General features: G+C 46.3%; 1 protein-coding gene across 1 annotated transcript in view; it reads right to left on the bottom strand.

Moving 5' to 3' along the window:
* The window catches only part of LOC137503765 (integrin-binding sialoprotein-like), a 59,740-nt gene that overhangs the window by 28,275 nt on the left and 7,950 nt on the right, over positions 1-23,515 (bottom strand). Inside the window, exons 3-4 of the mRNA XM_068231271.1 lie at positions 7,267-7,314; positions 3,568-3,645 (exon numbers count right to left, since the gene is read on the bottom strand). Of these exons, the coding sequence (XP_068087372.1) occupies positions 3,568-3,645; positions 7,267-7,314 (126 nt within the window). The remainder of the gene's footprint in view (positions 1-3,567; positions 3,646-7,266; positions 7,315-23,515) is intronic.

The raw sequence follows: 23,515 nt of genomic DNA, 5'->3' as shown, positions 1-23,515 counted from the left end.
TACAGTAGCATGCTTTATTTAAAAACTATAATGGCCAAAAACTGAAAAATAATAAATTTTTCCCACATTTTTTCCTATTTCCCCATTAAAACACATTTAGAATAAAATAATTCTTGGCATAATGTCCCACCTAAAGAAAGCCTAATTGGTGGCGAAAAAAAAACAAGATATAGTTCATTTCATTGGGATAAGTAATAATAAAGTTATAGACGTATGAATGGAAGGAGCGCTGAAAGGTGAAAATTGCTCTGGTGGTCAGGGGGTAAAACCCCTCAGTGGTGAAGTGGTTAAACATTTACAAAATTGATTGAATGGAGCACAGAGGGTGACCCTAGATGCACAGGGTGGCACAGAGTGGACACTGGATGCACAAGGTGGCACAGTGAAGCAGAGAGGGGGAGACTAGATGCACAGGGTGGCATAGAGGGGACACTGGATGGATGCACAGGGGGGCACAGTGGAGCACAGAGGGGACACTGAACCCATACGGAGGGCACAGTGGAGCACAGAGGTGGGCACTAGATGCACAGTGGAGCACAGAGGGGGACACTAGATGCACAGGGGGGCACAGTGGAGCATAGAGGGGGACACAAGATTCACAGGGGGGCACAGTGGAGCACAGAGGGGACACTAGATGCACAGGGGGGCACAGTGGAGCACAGAGGGGGACACTGGATTCACAGGGGGGCACAGTGGAGCACAGAGGGGACACTGGATTCACAGGGGGGCACAGTGGAGCACAGAGGGGACACTAGATGCACAGGGGTGGCACAGTGGAGAACAGAGGGTGACCCTAGATGCACAAGGTGGCACAGAGGGGACACTGGATGGATGCACAGGGGGGCACAGTGAAGCACAGAGGGGACACTGAACGCATACGGAGGGCACAGAGGGGGACACTAGATGCACAGGGGGCACAGTGGAGCACAGAGGGGGACACTAGATGCACAGGGGGGCACAGTGGAGCACAGAGGGGGACACTAGATGCACAGGGGGCACAGTGGAGCACAGAGGGGGACACATAATTCACAGGGGGGCACAGTGGAGCACAGAGGGGACACAAGATGCACAGGGGGCACAGTGGAGCACAGAGGGGGACACATAATTCACAGGGGGGGCACAGTGGAGCACAGAGGGGGACACTCGATGCACAGGAGGGCACAGTGGAGCGCAGAGGGGGACACTGGACACACAGGGAGGGCACAGTGGAGCACAGAGGGGGACACTAGATGCACAGGGGGCACAGTGGAGCACAGAGGGGGACACTAGATGCACAGGGGGGCACAGTGGAGCACAGAAGGGGACACTAGATGCACAGGGGGGCACAATGGAGCACAGAGGGGGACACTGGACGCATGGGGAGGGCACAGTGGAGCACAGAGGTGGACACTTGATGCACAGGAGGGCACAATGGAGCACAGAGGGGGACACTGGACACACAGGGAGGGCACAGTGGAGCACAGAGGGGGACACTAGATGCACAGGGTGGCACAGTGGAGCACAGAGGGGGACACTGGACGCACAGGGAGGGCACAGTGGAGCACAGAGGGGGACACTAGATGCACAGGGGGCACAGTGGAGCACAGAGGGGGACACTAGATGCACAGGGGGGCACAATGGAGCACAGAGGGGGACACTGGACGCACAGGGAGGGCACAGTGGAGCACAGAGGGGGACACTTGATGCTCAGGAGGGCACAATGGAGCACAGAGGGGGACACTGGAGGGGGAGACTAGATGCACAGGGTGGCATAGAGGGGACACTGGATGGATGCACAGGGGGGCACAGTGGAGCACAGAGGGGACACTGAACGCATACGGAGGGCACAGTGGAGCACAGAGGTGGGCACTAGATGCACAGTGGAGCACAGAGGGGGACACTAGATGCACAGTGGGGCACAGTGGGGCACAGTGGAGCACAGAGGGGGACACAAGATTCACAGGGGGGCACAGTGGAGCACAGAGGGGACACTAGATGCACAGGGGGGCACAGTGGAGCACAGAGGGGGACACTGGATTCACAGGGGGGCACAGTGGAGCACAGAGGGGACACTGGATTCACAGGGGGGCACAGTGGAGCACAGAGGGGACACTAGATGCACAGGGGTGGCACAGTGGAGCACAGAGGGTGACCCTAGATGCACAAGGTGGCACAGAGGGGACACTGGATGGATGCACAGGGGGGCACAGTGAAGCACAGAGGGGACACTGAACGCATACGGAGGGCACAGAGGGGGACACTAGATGCACAGGGGGCACAGTGGAGCACAGAGGGGGACACTAGATGCACAGGGGGGCACAGTGGAGCACAGAGGGGGACACTAGATGCACAGGGGGCACAGTGGAGCACAGAGGGGGACACAGAATTCACAGGGGGGCCCAGTGGAGCACAGAGGGGACACTAGATGCACAGGGGGCACAGTGGAGCACAGAGGGGGACACTGGATTCACAGGGTGGCACAGTGTAGCACAGAGGGGGACACTGGACGCACAGGGAGGGCACAGTGGAGCACAGAGGGGGACACTCGATGCACAGGAGGGCACAGTGGAGCACAGAGGGGGACACTGGACACACAGGGAGGGCACAGTGGAGCACAGAGGGGGACACTAGATGCACAGGGGGCACAGTGGAGCACACAGGGGGACACTAGATGCACAGGGGGGCACAGTGGAGCACAGAAGGGGACACTAGATGCACAGGGGGGCACAATGGAGCACAGAGGGGGACACTGGACGCACGGGGAGGGCACAGTGGAGCACAGAGGGGGACACTCGATGCACAGGAGGGCACAATGGAGCACAGAGGGGGACACTGGACACACAGGGAGGGCACAGTGGAGCACAGAGGGGGACACTAGATGCACAGGTTGGCACAGTGGAGCACAGAGGGGGACACTGGACGCACAGGGAGGGCACAGTGGAGCACAGAGGGGGACACTAGATGCACAGGGGGCACAGTGGAGCACAGAGGGGGACACTAGATGCACAGGGGGGCACAATGGAGCACAGAGGGGGACACTGGACGCACAGGGAGGGCACAGTGGAGCACAGAGGGGGACACTTGATGCTCAGGAGGGCACAATGGAGCACAGAGGGGGACACTGGACGCACAGGGGGGCACAGTGGAGCACAGAGGGGGACACTAGATGCACAGGCTGGCACAGTAGAGCACAGAGGGGGACACTGGACGCACAGGGAGGGCACAGTGGAGCACAGAGGGGGACACTAGATGCACAGGGGGCACAATGGAGCACAGAGGGGGACACTAGATGCACAGGGGGGCACAATGGAGCACAGAGGGGAACACTGGACGCACAGGGAGGGCACAGTGGAGCACAGAGGGGGACGCTAGATGCACAGGGGGGCACAGTGGAGCACAGAGGGGGACACTAGATGCACAGGGGGGCACAGTGGAGCACAGAAGGGGACACTGGGCGCACTGGGAGGCACAGTTTTCTGAACAAACCTACAGTCCCTATCTCATTTGTAAACTGGGGACTAAATGAACATTTTTTTTATATTATTATATAATTATTTTTTGTACCATTTTCAAAAATGCATTACTTACCCTGGCATATGTTATATATTTAGGAGGTGCCTGGATATATACACGTCTGACAAAGTAGCCATACCTGTTCCTCATTGCCTGAACGTAGAGAATAAAAGATACTGTAAGCAGTATGAACACATACATGGGTTATGACAAAATACAATAACAGGGGCTTCATTCACAAAGAGGCTGTGCCGATCTCTCACATTTGTCATCCATGCTGAGAGATCAACCTTTCTACATGAAATATAGTTCATCAATCTGTTACATTATTTTGAGACAAAATAATACACAGGACTAATGAACCAACAGACCTTAAAGGACAACTGAAGTGAGAGTGATATGGAAGCTGACATATTTATTTCCCTTTAAACAATAAAAAAAAGTCTGGCTGTCCTGCTGATCCTCTGCCTTGAATATTTTAAGTCATAGACCATGAATAAGCATGCAGATCAGATGTTTCTGACTCAAATCTGACTGAACTAGCTGCATGCTTGTTTCAGGTGTATGATTTAGACACTACTGATGCATGAAAGATCAGCAGAACTTGTAGGGAAGTGGTATTATCTAAAATGAAATAAATGTAGCAGCCTCCATATTTCTCCTATTTCAGTTGTCATTTAACTTAATAAAAGATTGCATGATATTTTAATAATTCATATCTATCCTAAAGTAAACTTGTGTCCAACTGTTTATGGAGTGTGAATCAGGCCTTAGTTTTTAAATCAGGCGTGTTTCCTAGCCTGCTCCCATTGGCCAGCTACAATCAGAGTGATGCCCACAAATCCTGCCAGCTGCCACCACCTCCATGACTAGATATGGAGACAATCGGCAAATGGGACAGGATAGTGAGGTAGGAAGGGGCAGGCACAATACTGCATAGCTAATCAACCTAGGCTAGACATCACTGAGAGGGCATTGGCTACATTCAATATACTATAAGATATAGCTATAGAAAGTATTTCCGACTTTTCATTCAGTCTATCATTTAGTTATAGAGGCATCAGAGCCATGTGCATTGTGGGAAGAAAGGATCATTTAACTGACCACGAGTTATAAATTTGCAAAGGCTGTGGCCATCTATAACGCAGGTTCAAGTAAAGGTCTCATTCAAGTTAAACAGCCCATTTTTTAAAATGAACAGCATGTGCCTGTAAAATAAGCACCATCACATTTTTGCTGGGCAGAGAATTCATTTTAATGATTGTTGTTCATTTTCATCCTTCTCCAAAAGTACAGGAGGTGTATGTGGTGTGGCTCTGTAATTATATAATTACAACTGCGTCTGCCAAAACCCATAGATGGTGATCCCACACATATATACACTTACAGCATCATTTCCACATGACTAAAACACTGTCATCTCAGTCACGACGCAAAAATACATTCACCAGCCAAGGGTTTCTTCTGCATGTTAGATGTGTTTTAATCAGCTTGGAATCTGATTTATGTAGATCTGTGTTGCATTATTAAGCCTAACTGCGGCAAAATTTGTATTTTAGTTTTAGATAGTGTGGAAATAGTTAATATAACCTGATTCTGGTTTTTATTGCTGTCCGTAAGCATTTCCCTCAAAGAGGCAGAGAAAAACTCAGATTAGTAAATAAAATCATTTTTGTTGGACTTGCTTTGTTCCCACAGGACCTCCAGACCTTACATTGAAGTATTTTAACCTTAGGACTAGTGATGTCATGTGATGGTCATGTTAAACATGGGATTTGTTTATTCAGCTGATTTGCTGTGATGGAATCCTGCTGTAGCACATGGTCATGACTATTAAATCAGAGACTTACATATGTATCAGCTGATCAAACTGATCAAATGCTTCTTCATGAGTTCTCCTAGACATGACCATCACTGCTCACAACAGGTAGTGAGGAAAAAAATTACCTCAGTAGGAACACAGACAAAATCATCTTCCTCGCTTACCGACACATTTATTGTTTTACTACACTCCTTCACTACTGTTATAATTGACGGAGTCAAAACAAGACAGCTATAAAATGTATTTATGAGAAGGCAGTGTGAAAATATTGCCAGTAGTTCCTGGTGTTGAACTTGATGTCAACTTCTGCACCTCACAAATAGTTAATGAGAGGAACCATTTCTGGACATAAGCCATTTGCCAGGCACTCTAGAATGCTTCAGCTACCTCGGTACACACAGAGTACACAAAGAGGGCAGGCACAGAGCCAGACTAAGACAATACAGGAACCCAAGCAAAGCCATAAATTTAGGCAACCCCCTGTGGCCACACTGTTAAAAAGATATCTCCCCAGCATACATTGGCCTCAATTCACTAAGATCATGCTGGAGATAATAAGGCAAGAGAAAACTTACCTCCACACAGTGAGAAGTTATCTTATCTCTCCATTCCTTACGTTACCTCCTCTGTAGTTAATTTACCTCCTTCGTAGTTATTTTCACACGCAGTTAATTAACTGCCTGTCTTTAACTCTGGAATTATTTTAAGTATTGGAGAGTTAACTTTAAGACAGAAGAGTTAACTTTATCTTTGCCTGAGGTAAAATGTTTCCTGAATACTACATGCCTTATCACCATGGTAACAACTCTAGAAACGTTATTAAAGACAGGAGATAAGCTTAGTGAATTGAGGCCATTGTCTCACAAACATGAATGCACATCTTTATCTTTATAAATCTTTATGTGCCCCCTTGACCTCCTGGGGCACCAATCAACTGATTTGGTTGCCTGATCGCTAATGCGGCACTGGTAAGGCAGGTGGTTAGAAAAGGCCCCATCACTGATGCCTTTCATATTGATGGTGTACTACTCAACATTAAAAGGTGAGAAAGGGACACCTTTTAAAAGATGTCCTGCTACATCTCCAATCGCAGACCACAAAGAGATCATGAGATAAAACTGTATTTTAAAATGTCAAATCACACTGATCCTTTCTTTCATGAAATACCTGAAAATAAACAATATAGTCAATCACAGGTTGAACGATATGGTGCTTGATGAACTAATCCCACCCACCTTTTTTGTTAGTAGATAAAAACTTTCTTTAGTGTACATACAGTATTTGTACACAGGACTTATGAGAGGATGAAAAAAGTGGACAGAGAGAGAGTTGTGACAAAAATATGGAAATTTTACTCCAACAGAGGCATATACAGGGAACAATCAATCATTGAAGAATAAGGTTCAAGAGGATGCAAGCCAAACTCTGTTCCAGAAACTGATTGTAGCTTGCATATTAACTTTACTTCTTGGCCTTCTGAGCAACTCATGAAAATCATTTTAATAAACATACATTACCTACTTGGCAATTAGATAGATATTCGATAGACAAGGACAGTAGTCAGTAGTTGTATAGGAAATATGGAATTTTAATCTGTACTTTTTTCCTTGTTAATACAGTTTTTGCCAGACACTTCCAGAAGGGCCCCTGGTCTTGCTCCCTGATTTAACCTCATCATATCTACAGGCGTACATCTAATAAAGGTGTCCGGTACAATAGGCACATGATATAACCAATAGTAGAATACTGGTAATTTTACCAATATTCTACTATTCCCAAATTACCTTCTTGGTGCCACTATACTGCAATTTACATGGCTGCTTTTGGCGGTGTGTAAAGTACCAGGCATATGGTGTGCCCATACGATCTACAGTACGTGTGTACTAGTCTAATGTAATGTAATGTAAGGAAATAAACACATTCTGCAAAGATTGTACATTTTTTTAGCTTACCCCTTTTTCATCAGAATCATCTCCTTTCCATTTATGGAATCGGTTTATCTGGAGAGAGTAAAGAAAAACACAGTTCATAGTTCTGCAAGCAGGCTTCTTTATTCTGAACAGCAGAAATAATATAGGAAGAAGATTCTTTATATGCTGGGTGTCAGATTAAACTAACTTGATTTTGTTATATTGCCTCTTGAACAATTTCTCGATGCTTCTGTAATAATGTTCCATGAAGGTGGAAGTAAGTAAAGACAAGAGTAGTGCTTGTAGCAACAAACCTGATTTTTGTGGAGGATTGTGGTATGGGCACCCTGTAACCTCTCCAGTCATTTTACTAACTTATTTCAGAGGAAATATATCATAATTAACTATCACTGATTTTCACAGGTGATGACTGCTGTTAACTCAAGAGGCCGACGCCTCAGTGCATTAATGCCCACAGAGATAAAGTCACACACACTTACGTTTTGTTTTCTCTGAAGAAAGATTGTTTGCCGACTTACATCTAATGTCTACAGGCCATTTTAAGGTTAAACGTAAACAATTTATTGTTAGCATTCCAGCACCTTCTGTCTGTGACTGTACTCAGTGCAGTCCAAAATTACAACAAAAAGACCCTACCATATTGTGTTTGGGATTAAATACTTTCTTTTGGCACACACATCAGCATTTGGTGATTTTGCTTCACAATCTAAAAGTAATATTTTCCTGTTCAACTACTTTTTTCTGTGGTCAGCAAAATGGTCAGATTTCAATGTACATTGTAATAGTGGTGGTAAGTAAGGATTATTGAAGCCTAAAAACAGCAGATGGGAGTTGGTTGATCGGGTTACGGGTTGGGGTGCACTGAGCGCTGCCTTAAACAATCAGAGTCCTTTAAACATGCATGTGCCAACATACCACAACTCTCTGAGCACCTGGCAAAGATTTTCCAGGGTTGGAGATTCTCAGAGGATATAAAGCCTGCAAAACTGGTTTGAATTAAAGAAACACTGAAGCGAAAAAAATGATTTGTATGTGTAGTACAGCTAAGAAATAAAACATTAGGAGTAGAGACTTAAGTCTAATATTGTTTCCAGTACAGGAAGAGTTAAGAGACTCCAGTTGTTATCTATGCAAAAGAACCACTGAGCTCCATGACTTTCAAAGTCGCAGAGAGTCTTCTGGAGCTTGTTATCTCAACTGTCAGTCACTGTATTTTCTTTTTCTCTGCAGAGGATAGTTCAATAGTTCATTGGCCTGCTCTGTAAAATCATTTAGAATGCTGAGTAGTGTGTAAACTGCAAATATTAGAGAATGATGCAATGTTATAAAAAAAAACTATATAAATGAAAATAAAAATATGAAACTAATTTCTTTGCTACTAATGTTCTAGTAATTATCCGTACTACACAGCCAATTCATTATATCATAATTTTTTTTTTCACTTCAGTGTCTCTTTAATTAAAAAAAAAAGTCTGCTGGCAGTAAAAGGTTATAACCCTCATCTGAGTGATACTGCACCACAGTAAGGCTCCCTGCAAAGTGTAAATCCAATTTGCGATTCTGATTTTCCTTGAATGCTATCAACAGAAAAACGCAGAAAAAACACAGCATGCAGTAACGATTAAACATCGAAAATCGGAATCGCATGTAAAAAACAATTAAAAATTAGAATCGGAATCACATGTAGTGGGCAGGGAGCCTAAGGCCTCTTGCTGTTGAACTTAAAAATAAAACAAAACTGTAACGATCGGTGAAGCACAGAGAGGATCTGATTACCGGTGATCTGCAGTATCACTGGGAATACAGATGTATACCAGATTATAAGTGATCTGCAGTATCACCGATAATCCGATATACCAGCTAACCTCTGTTCACCTGAGAAAAATGTAGTGTTTGGTGTAACAGTAACACTTTGAGGACTAAGCCTCAGCGCAGTAAGGTATACTGCACGGATTCCTTCCGAAGACCTGGACTCTCCAAGACGGGAGGAGTCAGGCTGCGAGTAGGAAGGATTGTCTAAAAGTAACACTCTCTGGAGGAAGTGTCACTGATAGAACGGGGAACCGCCTCCAACAGTGAGGTCGGTTCTCGAGGTCGGACAAGCCAGGTCGTACACACACGGACAGATAAAGTACAATATCAAGAGGCAAAGGGCGGAGTCAGGTACAGGCAGGGTTCGGCAACAGGGTATCAGAAATATCGAGGTACAAGATCAGTAGGCAGAAGCAGAGTCTAAGGACGAGCCGGGGTTCGGCAACAGAGTATCAGAAATATCGAGGTACAAGATCAGTAGGCAGAAGCAGAGTCTAAGGACGAGCCGGGGTTCGGCAACAGAGTATCAGAAATATCGAGGTACAAGATCAGAGTTCAGGAGGATAGTCAGGCAGGCAAAAGGTCAAAACAGATAATCACAATCAAACTAGTACTTTAAGCTATCAACAGAAACTAGCTAAGTGTAGGATTACAGCTCCAGCTGGTCCCGCCACACTTGCGGATCTGACTACGGATCTGGGTGCTCCCACATATGTGATCGCAACGCCAGACAACCAGCAACTGAATAAGCAGCAGAATATATAGTTGCTGGACTCTGCTGCCCCGCCCGAACCATTCAGCCAATCATGAGTCCTGCAGGAATCAGCTGACCTTCCTGATCAGCTGACACTTCCTCTGCAGGTATAAAGGTCCTGAATTCAGGCCCGCGCGAGCATAGCTCTCCATCTGCCCAGGTGCACTAACAGACCCAGCCACACCAAGCACATGCTGCTGCATGCAAACAGCCACTTTGCTGTCAGGACATGCGGCGGCTTTTCCGCGTTCCACCACACCACCAGACGCGTGCAAACCGCCGCGTAGGACGCGGAGTCAGCAGCCTAGCTCTCGGCACACGCGGCGGCTTTTCCGCGTTTCCTCACAGTACCCCCCCCCCCCCCCCCCCCCGAGGAGTGGACTCCGGACAACTCCTACCAGGTTTCTCGGGATGTAAAGCGTGAAACTCTTTCCTTAATTCGTCCGCATGCATGCGGTTCCCAGGTACCCATTGTCTCTCCTCAATGTCATACCCTTTCCAATGCACCAGATATTGTACTGAGTTCTGTACAATGCGCAAATCTAAGATTTTCTCTACCTCATACTCGGGTTGGTCCTCCACCATCACAGGAGGAGGAGGAGTAGGACCCACATGAACCGCAGGTTTGAGTAGGGACACGTGAAACGACCTTACGCCCCGCATGCTGGCAGGAAGATCAATGGCATAAGTGACGTTGTTGATCTTCTTGGTCACAGAAAATGGACCCACAAACCTGGGGCCCAGTTTGGCAGATGGCTGCTTCAGGGTCAAGTGACGTGTGGACACCCAGACTAAATCCCCTGGCTGAAACTTCCATTCCATGGAACGTCTCTTGTCCGCTTGACCCTTTTGACTTTGGAACGCTTTCTGCAAATTCTCTCTAACAATTCCCCAATTGCCCCTGAGTGACTTCTGCCAATCCTCCAGTGCGGGAAACGGAGAAGAGGCAACTGGCAGCGGGGAGAACTTGGGCGACCTCCCTGTCACAATCTGGAACGGAGAAAAACCAGAAGAAGAACTCTTCAAATTATTCTGTGCGAATTCTGCAAAAGCCAGAAACTTTACCCAATCATTCTGTGTCTCCGCAACGTAACATCTTAACCACTTCCCGACCGCCGTATATACAATTGGCGGCCGGGAAGTGGACGCCGCAAGGACCGCCGTATTGACAATTGGCGGCGGTCCTTGTATGGGCATGGGCGGAGCGATCGCGTCATCCGTGACGCGATCCTCCGCCTCCGCCTGGCGCTGCTCACCCGCCGCAACATCCTGCCGGCCATACGGAAGCGCCGGCGGGATGTTAACCCGACGATCGCCGCATACAAAGTGTATAATACACTTTGTAATGTTTACAAAGTGTATTATACAGGCTGCCTCCTGCCCTGGTGGTCCCAATGTCCGAGGGACCACCAGGGCAGGCTGCAGCCACCCTAGTCTGCACCAAGCACACTGATTTTTCCCCCCCCCTGCCCCAGATCGCCCACAGCACCCATCAGACCCCCCCCCTGCCCACCCCCCAGACCCCTATTTGCACCCAATCACCCCCCTAATCACCCATCAATCACTCCCTGTCACTATCTGTCAACGCTATTTTTTTTTATCCCCCCCCTGCCCTCCGCTCCCTCCTGATCACCCCCCCACCCCTCAGATTCTCCCCAGATCCCCCCCCCAGACCCCCCCCCCTATGTACTGTATGCATCTATCCCCCCTGATCACCTGTCAATCACCTGTCCATCACCTGTCAATCACCCGTCAATCACCCGTCAATCACCCGTCAATCACCCCCTGTCACTGCCACCCATCAATCAGCCCCTAACCTGCCCCTTGCGGGCAATCTGATCACCCACCCACACCAATAGATCGCCCGCAGATCCGACATCAGATCACCTCCCAAATCCATTGTTTACATCTATTCTCTCCTCTAAACACCCACTAATTACCCATCAATCACCCATCAATCACCCCCTATCACCACCTATCACTTTTACCTATCAGATCAGACCCTAATCTGCCCCTTGCGGGCACCCAATCACCCGCCCACACGCTCAGATTGCCCTCTGACCCCCCCTTATCAATTCACCAGTGCATTAATTACATCTGTTCTTCCCTGTAATAACCCACTGATCACCTGTCAATCACCTGCCAATCACCTATCACCCATCAATCACCCCCTGTCACTGCCACCCATCAATCAGCCCCTAACCTGCCCCTTGCGGGCAATCTGATCACCCACCCACACCATTAGATCGCCCGCAAACCCGCCGTCAGATTACCTCCCAAATGTATTGTTTACATCTGTTATCTTCTCTAAACACCCACTAATTACCCATCAATCACCCATCAATCACCCCCTATCACCAACCGTCACTGTTACCTATCAGATCAGACCCTAATCTGCCCCTTGCGGGCACCCAATAACTCGCCCACACGCTCAGATTGCCCTCAGACCCCCCCTTATAAATTCGCCAGTGCATTAATTACATCTGTTCTCCCCTGTAGTAACCCACTGATTACCTGTCAATCACCTATCAATCACCCATCAATCACCCCCTGTCACTGCCGCCCATCAATCACCCGCTGTCACTGCCACCCATCAATCAGCCCCTAACCTGCCCCTTGCGGGCAATCTGATCACCCACCCACACCAATAGATCGAACGCAGATCCGACGTCCGATCACCTCCCAAGTGCAGTGTTTACATCTGTTCTCTACCCTAAACACCCACTAATTACCCATCAATCACCCCCTGTCACTGCTACCTATCAGATTAGACCCCTATCTGCCCCTAGGGCACTCAATCACCCGCCCACACCCTCAGAATGCCCTCAGACCCCAGCCCTGATCACCTCGCCAGTGCATTGCTTGCATCTATTCCCCCCTCTAATCACACCTTGAGACACCCATCAATCACCTCCTGTCACCCCCTAGCACACCTACCCATCAGATCAGGCCCCAATTTGCCCCGTGTGGGCTCCTGATCACTCGGCCAAACCCTCAGATCCCCCTCAGACCCCCTTCCGATCACCTCCCCAGTGCATTGATTGCATCTATTTTCCCCTCTAACCACCCCTCCCAAGTGCAGTGTTTACATCTGTTCTCTACCCTAAACACCCACTAATTACCCATCAATCACCCCCTGTCACTGCTACCTATCAGATTAGACCCCTATCTGCCCCTAGGGCACTCAATCACCCGCCCACACCCTCAGAATGCCCTCAGACCCCAGCCCTGATCACCTCGCCAGTGCATTGCTTGCATCTATTCCCCCCTCTAATCACACCTTGAGACACCCATCAATCACCTCCTGTCACCCCCCTAGCACTCCTATCCATCAGATCAGGCCCAATACAACCTGTCATCTAAAAGGCCACCCTGCTTATGACCGGTTCCACAAAATTCGCCCCCTCATAGACCACCTGTCATCAAAATTTGCAGATGCTTATACCCCTGAACAGTCATTTTGAGACATTTGGTTTCCAGACTACTCACGGTTTTGGGCCTGTAAAATGCCAGGGCGGTATAGGAACCCCACAAGTGACCCCATTTTAGAAAAAAAGACACCCCAAGGTATTCTGTTAGGTGTATGACGAGTTCATAGAAGATTTTATTTTTTGTCAAAAGTTAGCGGAAATTGATTTTTATTGGTTTTTTTTCACAAAGTGTCATTTTTCACTAACTTGTGACAAAAAATAAAATCTTCTATGAACTCGCCATACACCTAACGGAATACCTTGGGGTGTCTTCTTTCTAAAATGGGGTCACTTGTGGGGTTCCTATACTGCCCTGGCATTTTAGGGGCCCTAAACCGTGAGGAGTAGTCTTGAAACGAAATTTCTCAAAATGACCTGTGAAATCCTAAAGGTACTCCTTGGACTTTGGGCCCTTTAGCGCAGTTAGGGTGCAAAAAAGTGCCACACATGTGGTATCGCCGTACTCAGGAGAAGTAGTATAATGTGTTTTGTGGTGTATTTTTACACATACCCATGCTGAGTGGGAGAAAGATCTCTGTAAATGGACAATTGTGTGTAAAAAAAAATTAACAAATTGTCATTTACAGAGATATTTCTTTCACCCAGCATGGGTATGTGTAAAAATACACCCCAAAACACATTATACTACTTCTCCTGAGTACGGCAATACCACATGTGTGGCACTTTTTTGCAGCCTAACTGCGCTAAGGGGTCCAAAGTCCAATGAGCACCTTTAGGCTTTACAGGGGTGCTTACAATTTAGCACCCCCCAAAATGTCAGGACAGTAAACACACCCCACAAATGACCCCATTTTGGAAAGTAGACCCTTCAAGGTATTCAGAGAGGGGCATGGTGAGTCCGTGGCAGATTTCATTTTTTTTTTTGTCGCAAGTTAGAAGAAATGGAAACTTTTTTTTTTTTTCTCTCACAAAGTGTCATTTTCCGCTTACTTGTGACAAAAAATAATATCTTCTATGAACTCACTATGCCTCTCAGTGAATACTTTGGGATGTCTTCTTTCCAAAATGGGGTAATTTAAGGGGTATTTATACTATCCTGGAATTCTAGCCCCTCATGAAACATGACAGGGGGTCAGAAAAGTCATAGATGCTTGAAAATGAGAAAATTCACTTTTTGCACCATAGTTTGTAAACGCTATAACTTTTACCTAAACCAATAAATATACACTGAATGGGGTTTTTTTTAATCAAAAACATGTTTGTCCACATTTTTCGCGCTGCATGTATACAGAAATTTTACTTTATTTAAAAAATGTCAGCACAGAAAGTTAAAAAAATCATTTTTTTGCCAAAATTCATGTCTTTTTTGATGAATATAATAAAAAGTAAAAATCGCAGGAGCAATCAAATAGCACCAAAAGAAAGCTTTATTAGTGACAAGAAAAGGAGCCAAAATTCATTTAGGTGGTAGGTTGTATGAGCGAGCAATAAACCGTGAAAGCTGCAGTGGTCTGAATGGAAAAAAAGTGGCCGGTCCTTAAGGGGTAGAAAGCCCTAGGTCCTCAAGTGGTTAAGAACTGTTCTAAAGACTGATTAATTCGTTCGGTCTGCCCATTGGTCTGTGGGTGGTAGCCTGACGAGAAAGACAGCTTCATGCCCATTTGGTGGCAAAATGCCCTCCAGAATTTAGAGATGAATTGGACTCCCCGATCGGACACAATGTTTTCCGGAATGCCGTGCAGCCGGAAAATGTGGACGATAAATAGGTCGGCCAATTCCTGGGCTGAGGAGAGTCCTTTCAAGGGCACGAAATGGGCCATTTTGCTGAAGCGGTCGACTACCACCCAAATGACCGACATGCCTTCAGACCTGGGGAGTTCACCTACAAAATCAATGGACAAGTGGGTCCATGGTTCACTCGGGGCGGGCAAAGGCTGCAAGGTACCGACAGGTGCCTGCCGGGAGGGTTTACTCTTGGCACATACCGCACACTCCCTGACATACTCCTTGCAGTCTGTTGCCATAGAAGGCCACCAAGCACACCTGGCGATCAGATCCTGCATTCTGGCAGCACCAGGGTGACCAGCATTCTTATGGGCGTGAAACATTTGTAAGACCTGTAGACGAAAAGGTAGTGGGATAAACAAAACCCCCTCTGGTTTTCCCTCAGGGACATCCTGCTGAAAGGGACCCAAAGCTTTTGTCCAATCCTCCCAGGTCTCTGTGGCTGCTAATACCAGCCTTTGCGGGATGATGGACTCAGGAGCGGGGGGCTGTGCTGTCTCTAATTCAAAACATCTGGACAGGGCATCTGCCTTGATGTTTTTGCTGCCTGGAGTGTACGTGATAATAAATCTGAATCTCGTAAAAAATAAAGACCAACGGGCCTGTCGGGGACTTAGTCTCTTAGCCCCCTCGATGTATTCCAAATTTTTGTGATCAGTATAAACCGTGATCGTGTGCTCTGCCCCCTCCAACCAGTGGCGCCATTCTTCAAATGCCAATTTAATGGCCAGAAGTTCCCGAATGCCTATGTCGTAGTTTTTCTCTGCCGGAGAAAACCTACGGGAAAAATAAGCGCATGGATGCAATCTGCCTTGTAACCCTGACCGCTGAGACAGCACCGCCCCTACCCCAACCTCCGAAGCGTCAACCTCCACAATAAAGGGGAAGGACATGTCTACATGTCTTAAAATAGGCGCTGAGCAAAACAGTTTTTTCTAGTGCGAAAAGCCTGTCACAGCCTCAGGAGACCAGTGGGTGGTATCTGCTCCCTTTTTTGTGAGACTGGTGAGAGGGGCAATTATCGTGGAGTACCCCTTTATGAACCTCCTTATAATAGTTCGCAAAACCTAAAAATCTCTGCAGGGGCTTCAACCCCACTGGCTGTGGCCATTCCAGAACAGCTGTGACCTTGGCAGGATCCATTGACAAGCCTGAGGTGGAAATCACATACCCTAGAAATGTGACAGTGGTCACCTCGAAAATACATTTCTCCACCTTGGCATACAGCATATTTTGCCTCAATTTGTCCAACACGAATTTAACGTGGACCCTGTGCTCGGAGAGGTTGTTGGAATAGATCAGTATATCGTCAAGGTATACTAGCACAAATCTACCCAACACCTCCCTGAATACCTCGTTGATTAATTCTTGGAAGACGGCTGGCGCATTACACAACCCGAAGGGCATCACTAAGTACTCGTAATGCCCGTCGGGAGTGTTGAAGGCCGTCTTCCATTCATCGCCCTTTCTAATGCGGATCAGGTTGTATGCACCCCTCAGATCTAATTTTGAAAAGATCTTGGCGTTCGTGACCTGCGTAAATAAATCGTCTATCAATGGTAACGGATATCGATTCTTCACCATGATTTTATTCAGGCCACGGTAGTCGATGCAAGGTCGAAGCCCTCCGTCTTTCTTCTTAACAAAAAAGAAACCGGCCCCTGCAGCCGACCGGGAGGAGCGAATGAACCCTTTGGCTTAATTGTCACGAATGTACTCCTGCATCGCTATTTTCTCTGGTCCAGATAAATTATACAGGTGACCCCTAGGGGGCATACAACTGGCACGGAGATCGATGGGGCAATCGAAAGGGCGATGAGGAGGTAACTTGTCAGCAGCCTTGGGACAGAATACATCCGAGAACTCGGAGTATTGCTCGGGAACACCCTCCACATGAAACTTGGTCTGACCTAAAGTCACCTTCCCTAGACACTGTTGGGAACAGAAGTCTGACCAACTAGTTAATTGTCCAGCAGCCCAATTAATCTGTGGCGAATGGAGCTGCAGCCAGGGCATACCCAAAACAATTGTGGAGGTGGTCATGTGTAATACAAAAAAACTTAGACTTTCGTTATGCAGAACCCCAATAGTGACTTCCACCTCTGGTGTCTGAGACAGCGGACGGTCCCTTTGCAGCGGGGAATTGTCCACAGCAGTAACCTGGATAGGTGGTCTTACTGGGGTGAGCGGAATGCCCAACTTTTCTGCGAACTCTGAACTCATAAAGGTAGCCGCGGAGCCTGAATCAAGAAAGGCCTCTGTGGCTTCAGATTTGTCCCCCAACGTAATCGTACAAGGAAGGAGTAAACGTCTTTCTTTTAGGGGTGTGAGTTGGGCGCCCAGGGTGTCACCCCTTACAACTCCTAGGCGGTAGCGTTTCCCGGCTTATTTTTATCCAGTTTAATGGGACAGTCTCGTACCCTATGCCCCCCTTCACCACAGTATAGACATAATTGCTCAGACATTCTCCGTCTTCTCTCCACTTGGGTCAACTTAGACCGACCAATCTGCATCGGTTCAGGTGGCGGCAAGACCGGAGACGATGAGACAGCAGGAGATGGAGTTACTAGGGGTGCAGCAGGAGGTGCTGCGTAGGAAGTCACCCTGACACGATGACTGCCCCTAGTTTGTCTCTGATGGCGTAGCCTACGGTCGATTCGAATGGCCGACGAGATGGCCTCATCGACTGTCTTGGGCTCGGGTTGGCTTAACATTAGGTCGGAGACCTCATCCGACAACCCAGACAGGAAGTAGTCTAACAGGGCATAGGTGTCAAACCTGGCCGTAACTGACCACCTACGAAATTCGGCCGCGTAATCTTCGACTGGACCCCTACCTTGCCGCAAAAGCTTAAGCTTCCGCTCAGAGGTCGCAGCAAGGTCAGGGTCGTCGTAAATCACTGTCATGGCTTTAAAGAATTCCTCTACCGAGGTAAGGGCTAAGTCACTGGCCGGCAAATTGTACGCCCAGGTCTGGGAGTCACCAGTTAGTAAGGTCTTAATAAATATGACCCGTTGGGTCTCAGTTCCCGAGGATCGGGGTCTCAGCTCAAAATATGATAACACTCTACTCTTAAAATTCCGAAAATCAGACTTGTGGCCGGAAAATTTATCAGGTACGGGCATACGTATGTCATCACTAGGAGGGGATCGCACCGAATCAACTGACGTCTGAAGGGTTCGCACAGAGCCTGATAGGGCATCAATTAAGGCTTTGTGCTGGCCCAGTGCTTGATGGATGCTATCCACCGAAGTGGCAAGCACAGTCAGAGGGTCAGCACGTGCGTCCATCTGTTTTTTGGTCTGGAGTTCTGTAACGATCGGTGAAGCACAGAGAGGATCTGATTACCGGTGATCTGCAGTATCACTGGGAATACAGATGTATACCAGATTATAAGTGATCTGCAGTATCACCGATAATCCGATATACCAGCTAACCTCTGTTCACCTGAGTAGAGTGTAGTGTTTGGTGTAACAGTAACACTTTGAGGACTAAGCCTCAGCGCAGTAAGGTATAGTGCACGGATTCCTTCCGAAGACCTTGACTCTCCAAGACGGGAGGAGTCAGGCTGCGAGTAGGAAGGATTGTCTAAAAGTAACACTCTCTGGAGGAAGTGTCACTGATAGAACGGGGAACTGCCTCCAACAGTGAGGTCGATTCTCGAGGTCGGACAAGCCAGGTCGTACACACACGGACAGATAAAGTACAATATCAAGAGGCAAAGGTGGAGTCAGGTACAGGCAGGGTTCGGCAACAGGGTATCAGAAATATCGAGGTACAAGATCAGTAGACAGAAGCAGAGTCTAAGGACGAGCCGGGATTCGGCAACAGAGTATCAGAAATATTGAGGTACAAGATCAGTAGGAAGAAGCAGAGTCTAAGGACGAGCCGGGGTTCGGCAACAGAGTATCAGAAATATCGAGGTACAAGATCAGAGTTCAGGAGGATAGTCAGGCAGGCAAAAGGTCAAAACAGATAATCACAATCAAACTAGTACTTTAAGCTATCAACAGAAACTAGCTAAGTGTAGGATTACAGCTCCAGCTGGTCCCGCCACACTTGCGGATCTGACTACGGATCTGGGTGCTCCCACGTATGTGATCGCAACGCCAGACAACCAGCAACTGAATAAGCAGCAGAATATATAGTTGCTGGACTCTGCTGCCCCGCCCGAACCATTTAGCCAATCATGAGTCCTGCAGGAATCAGCTGACCTTCCTGATCAGCTGACACTTCCTCTGCAGGTATAAAGGTCCTGAATTCAGGCCCGCGCGAGCATAGCTCTCCATCTGCCTAGGTGCACTAACAGACCCAGCCACACCAAGCACATGCTGCTGCATGCAAACAGCCGCTTTGCTGTCAGGACATGCGGCGGCTTTTCCGCATTCCACCACACCACCAGACGCGTGCAAACCGCCACGTAGGACGCGGAGTCAGCCACCTAGCTCTTGGCACACGCGGCGGCTTTTCCGCGTTTCCTCACAAAAACTAAATATATTGCTTGACCAATAACATGATCTTTACTATATTTTATCCTCCAGCAACTGGAAGAGGAGATGTAAATGTGAATAAATGGAAATATATCTGTTGACCACATTTATTTTTTGGATTTTAAACTTTTTGTTTTCTTTAGCAAATCTGTATTAGTTCTTTTTTACATATGATATATATTTTATTTCATTTATAGGAAGCTTTTCCCATATACAGATGATTTGAGTAGGATGTTCATTGCGTCTAGCAGCAATAGTGTAACTGAATTCCAGTGGCGCTCTAAGGAGGTTCTGTTTTTAGCTTTGTAGTTACACGGTAGCCTAGATTAACTGGAGAAAAACCCTTGCAAAAATGCAGTGCAAAGATACAGTTGATCAACTTTTACTTCAATACCTTTTCATCGACCCTCACTATTAGGGATGATCAAAGTTATGCAAATTGCATACATTTGCATAATTTCAGAACAATTTGCATCTCATTGATCATCCCTACTCGCTATGATCTGAAACGGCCCATGTGAGGCTTGCAAAGTTCGAAACTACTGAAAAAGAATATAAGCAATACAGACTTTTTTCTAGGGAATAAAGGTGACAGTCTCCATATACCTTTAACTAAGTTATATTAAGTAAACTAAAATCCGGTTAATAATTATCTTAATGTGTTATTCCGCCACTGGTGAGCTGGGCACAGGGTGAGCCAAATGACGGCTCTCCCTGCTGCTGCTCAAATCCCCGGCGGCATTAAATACTATACCCCTTCTGAGTCATAGATAGTCAGAAGGAGAAATACCTGGGGGTCTGGGGAGTGCCGGAACCTTGAATTACCCTTGCATGGGGTGCGTATTATAGCTTCCATCTTAATACTTTTTCATATCGTCATAGTTCTTTGCGCAATCATACTTTCTACCTATTCGCCCATTTTCATTGTTGTTTTCTTTTGCATTATCATTGTAGACCTTTGCTTTATAACGTTCAGTATTTAAGTTTCATTTTTGGTTCCCCACCCTGTGGACATTATACCACTATCTCTTTTTTCTTTCAGTTCCATGCAGTTTTGGAGGACATTCAAGGACAGCTCTGAATTATAGTTATTTTAGAGAACCTATGATTAAAAGGTCCTGGAACATCTTCATGGAAAAATATATATTTGTTGTTCTCTTTGTGGTTCTACACAGTTCCATTAACGCATCTGTAAAGTTGGGGTGTTCAAATAGTAGTAGATAGTAGCAGCTCAAAATAAACAAAATGTATGCTATATACCCACAGTAATGACACTACATACAACTACATTTTGTCCTGACTAAAGTACTTCATTTTAATAATGATAACTGCAACATTTGTATAGAGCTTTTCTCCTGATACACTCAAAGCACTTGTGAGCTGCAACCACCAAGTGCACCACTCAATAGGCCACTCTGCAGGGTTAGGGAGTCTTGCCCAAGGACTCCTTACAGAATAGGTATTGGCTTGTCCTTAAAGGGAATGTTAAGTGAAAATAAAAGTGTCCAGCTACTTACCTGAGGCCTCTTCCAACCCCTTGAAGTCTCTTTGGTCCCTCGCTGTCGTCCTGCGCTGCTCGGTTCTCTGTTTACCCCTCTGTAAGCTGAGCGACTTGGCGAGTCGCCAATCACTGCGCATGCTCTGCACTGACTGCAGGCCTACTCCAATGCACTCCTGTGGACGGGAGCATTCTGTGCGTGCACAGAAGCAATTTTTGCTTACTGTTCAAGCGCAGAAAGCTCACGTACATGGGGACGTGTTGGAGAAGGAGAGCAGCATGAGGCCACACAATCAGCATTCGGAGGTTGACACTGAGGGAATCGAGCAGCTTGGGATGATGGCAAGGGAAGAGGTAGTCTGGAAGAATGGCCATTTTTTTTTCAGTTACAGTTCCCTTTAATGTTTGTGTAAGCGAATAAAGTATTAACCACTTTACCCCCGCGCGTACGTATTTCTCCGCCCCTTTTTCCATCCTTTAAAAACCAGGGACGGAGAAACACGTACTTTCCGCGTTCCCGACGCTGTCCGCGCTCCCGCTCGTAAACACGCCGCCCGCCGCTAGTAAAACCGCCGCCGCCCGCTCGCCCGGAGATCAATGAACGGGAAAATCCATTCCCGTTCGTTGATCTAAGCCCCACAATGACCCGCTGCTCTCCTATGGGCAGCGCGATCATTGTGAGAAGAAACTCACGTGTCCAGCCTCCTTATTCTTCCTCCAAGCTTCCGGAAGGAGGCTTGGAGGTCGCAATAAAGCAAAAAGTTACTGTGGCCATCTTGTGGCCAAATAGTAAACTACACCCTACACATTTTTCACATACAAATAAATGACTTTTACACAAAAAATTAACTCATTACCTCCCACACTCCCCATTTTTTTTTTTTTTGTAATTAAAAAAAAATTCAAAAATTTACAATTAAAAAAAATACATAATTAGTTACCTTAGGGACTGAACTTTTTAAATATTTAAGTCAAGAGGGTATAACACTGTTACTTTATAAACTATGGGCTTGTAATTAGGGATGGACGCAAAACTGAAAAAAATGCACCTTTATTTCCAAATGAAATATTGGCGCCAAACATTGTGATAGGGACATAATTTAAACGGTTTTATAACCGGGACAAAAGGGCACATAAATTTCATGGGTTTTAATTACAGTAGCATGCATTATTTAAAAACTATAATGGCTGAAAACTGAAAAATAATTTTTTTTTTCCCCACATTTTTCCTATTTTCCAATTAAAACACATTTAGAAAAAAATAATTCTTGGCATAATGTCCCACCTAAAGAAAGCCTAATTGGTGGCGGAAAAAACAAGATATAGTTCATTTCATTGCGATAAGTAATGATAAAGTTATAGACGAATGAATGGAAGGAGCGCTGAAAGGTGAAAATTGCTCTGGTGGTCAGGGGGTAAAACCCCTCAGTGGTGAAGTGGTTAATAAACTTACAACAGTGTGATAATTTTGGTTAGCAAATAATGCAGGAGAAATTTAGTAAAAAAAAGTATGAGTTATAGAAAATTAATGTACTTATTTTATAATACACAAATGTATATAATAATATGATGTGCTAAAAGCAGCTGTGTACAGTAGCATGACGGCCCAGTTCCAAGCATGCAATTCACATAACATTTGCATGCAAGCTGAAATGATTTGCATCTCGTTTACCATCTTTTAACAGCTGATCCAATAAAAATCGATCAGAACTCACCAGTAGCCAGGCTATGCCAATACGTGTTGCTGTATGTTATACTATAGGAAAACAGCAGAATTTTTGTGAACTATGAATGCTGCATAAGTGGTGCATTGCAGTGCGGTAAGCCACATTACAAAGCGGGCATTACATGAGAACACGTCATAACTCTTGAGTAAAGTTAGAACAGTGAGACAAGAGACAGCCTTTACGCAATATCCCTGTTTAGCATGTATTTGCAAATGTGTGAAACCACTTATTTTTGATATAAGAGATGCGTATAGGTGAATTTATGCGTATTTGCTCAGTGTGTTTCCTGTTCTGAAACCCTTCATACTGTAGGCAGGCAATGTGTGGTCATTTGTTTTTACTCTCCAGCGTGTAGTTTAAAAAATGCACACACAGAGAACAATGCAGTAAAAGATTATCTCCCAGAGTCAGAAGCTGCATAGGCATGTATGACATTTATCAGCAGATGACGCCATTTGTACAGAACTTGGCCTGACATTTGTCAGACTTGTGTACCCAGCTTTAGTTTATTCCAGACCATCCCCTTTAAGTAAATCTACTGCAGTCTTCACTATAACAAACAATTGTCTGTACTGCATCATTACATTATTTTATTGTCAGCAGCCACTGCACAGAGATTTGTAGAACTCTGTCCATCATACTTTTTGTGAAAATGACTAACCAGTCCAATTCTCTCTCTCCATGATCCCTCTCCCCCCCTTAATTTTTTAAATGTGTGCTGACCACTTGACTTTCCTTACAGCTATAGCAGTCAGCAATCTTGTTTCCATTTT

This window comes from Hyperolius riggenbachi, chromosome 1 (genome assembly GCF_040937935.1).
Source record: "Hyperolius riggenbachi isolate aHypRig1 chromosome 1, aHypRig1.pri, whole genome shotgun sequence".
In the NCBI taxonomy this organism is placed as follows: domain Eukaryota; kingdom Metazoa; phylum Chordata; class Amphibia; order Anura; family Hyperoliidae; genus Hyperolius; species Hyperolius riggenbachi.
This window is presented reverse-complemented; position numbering and strand designations above follow the sequence as displayed.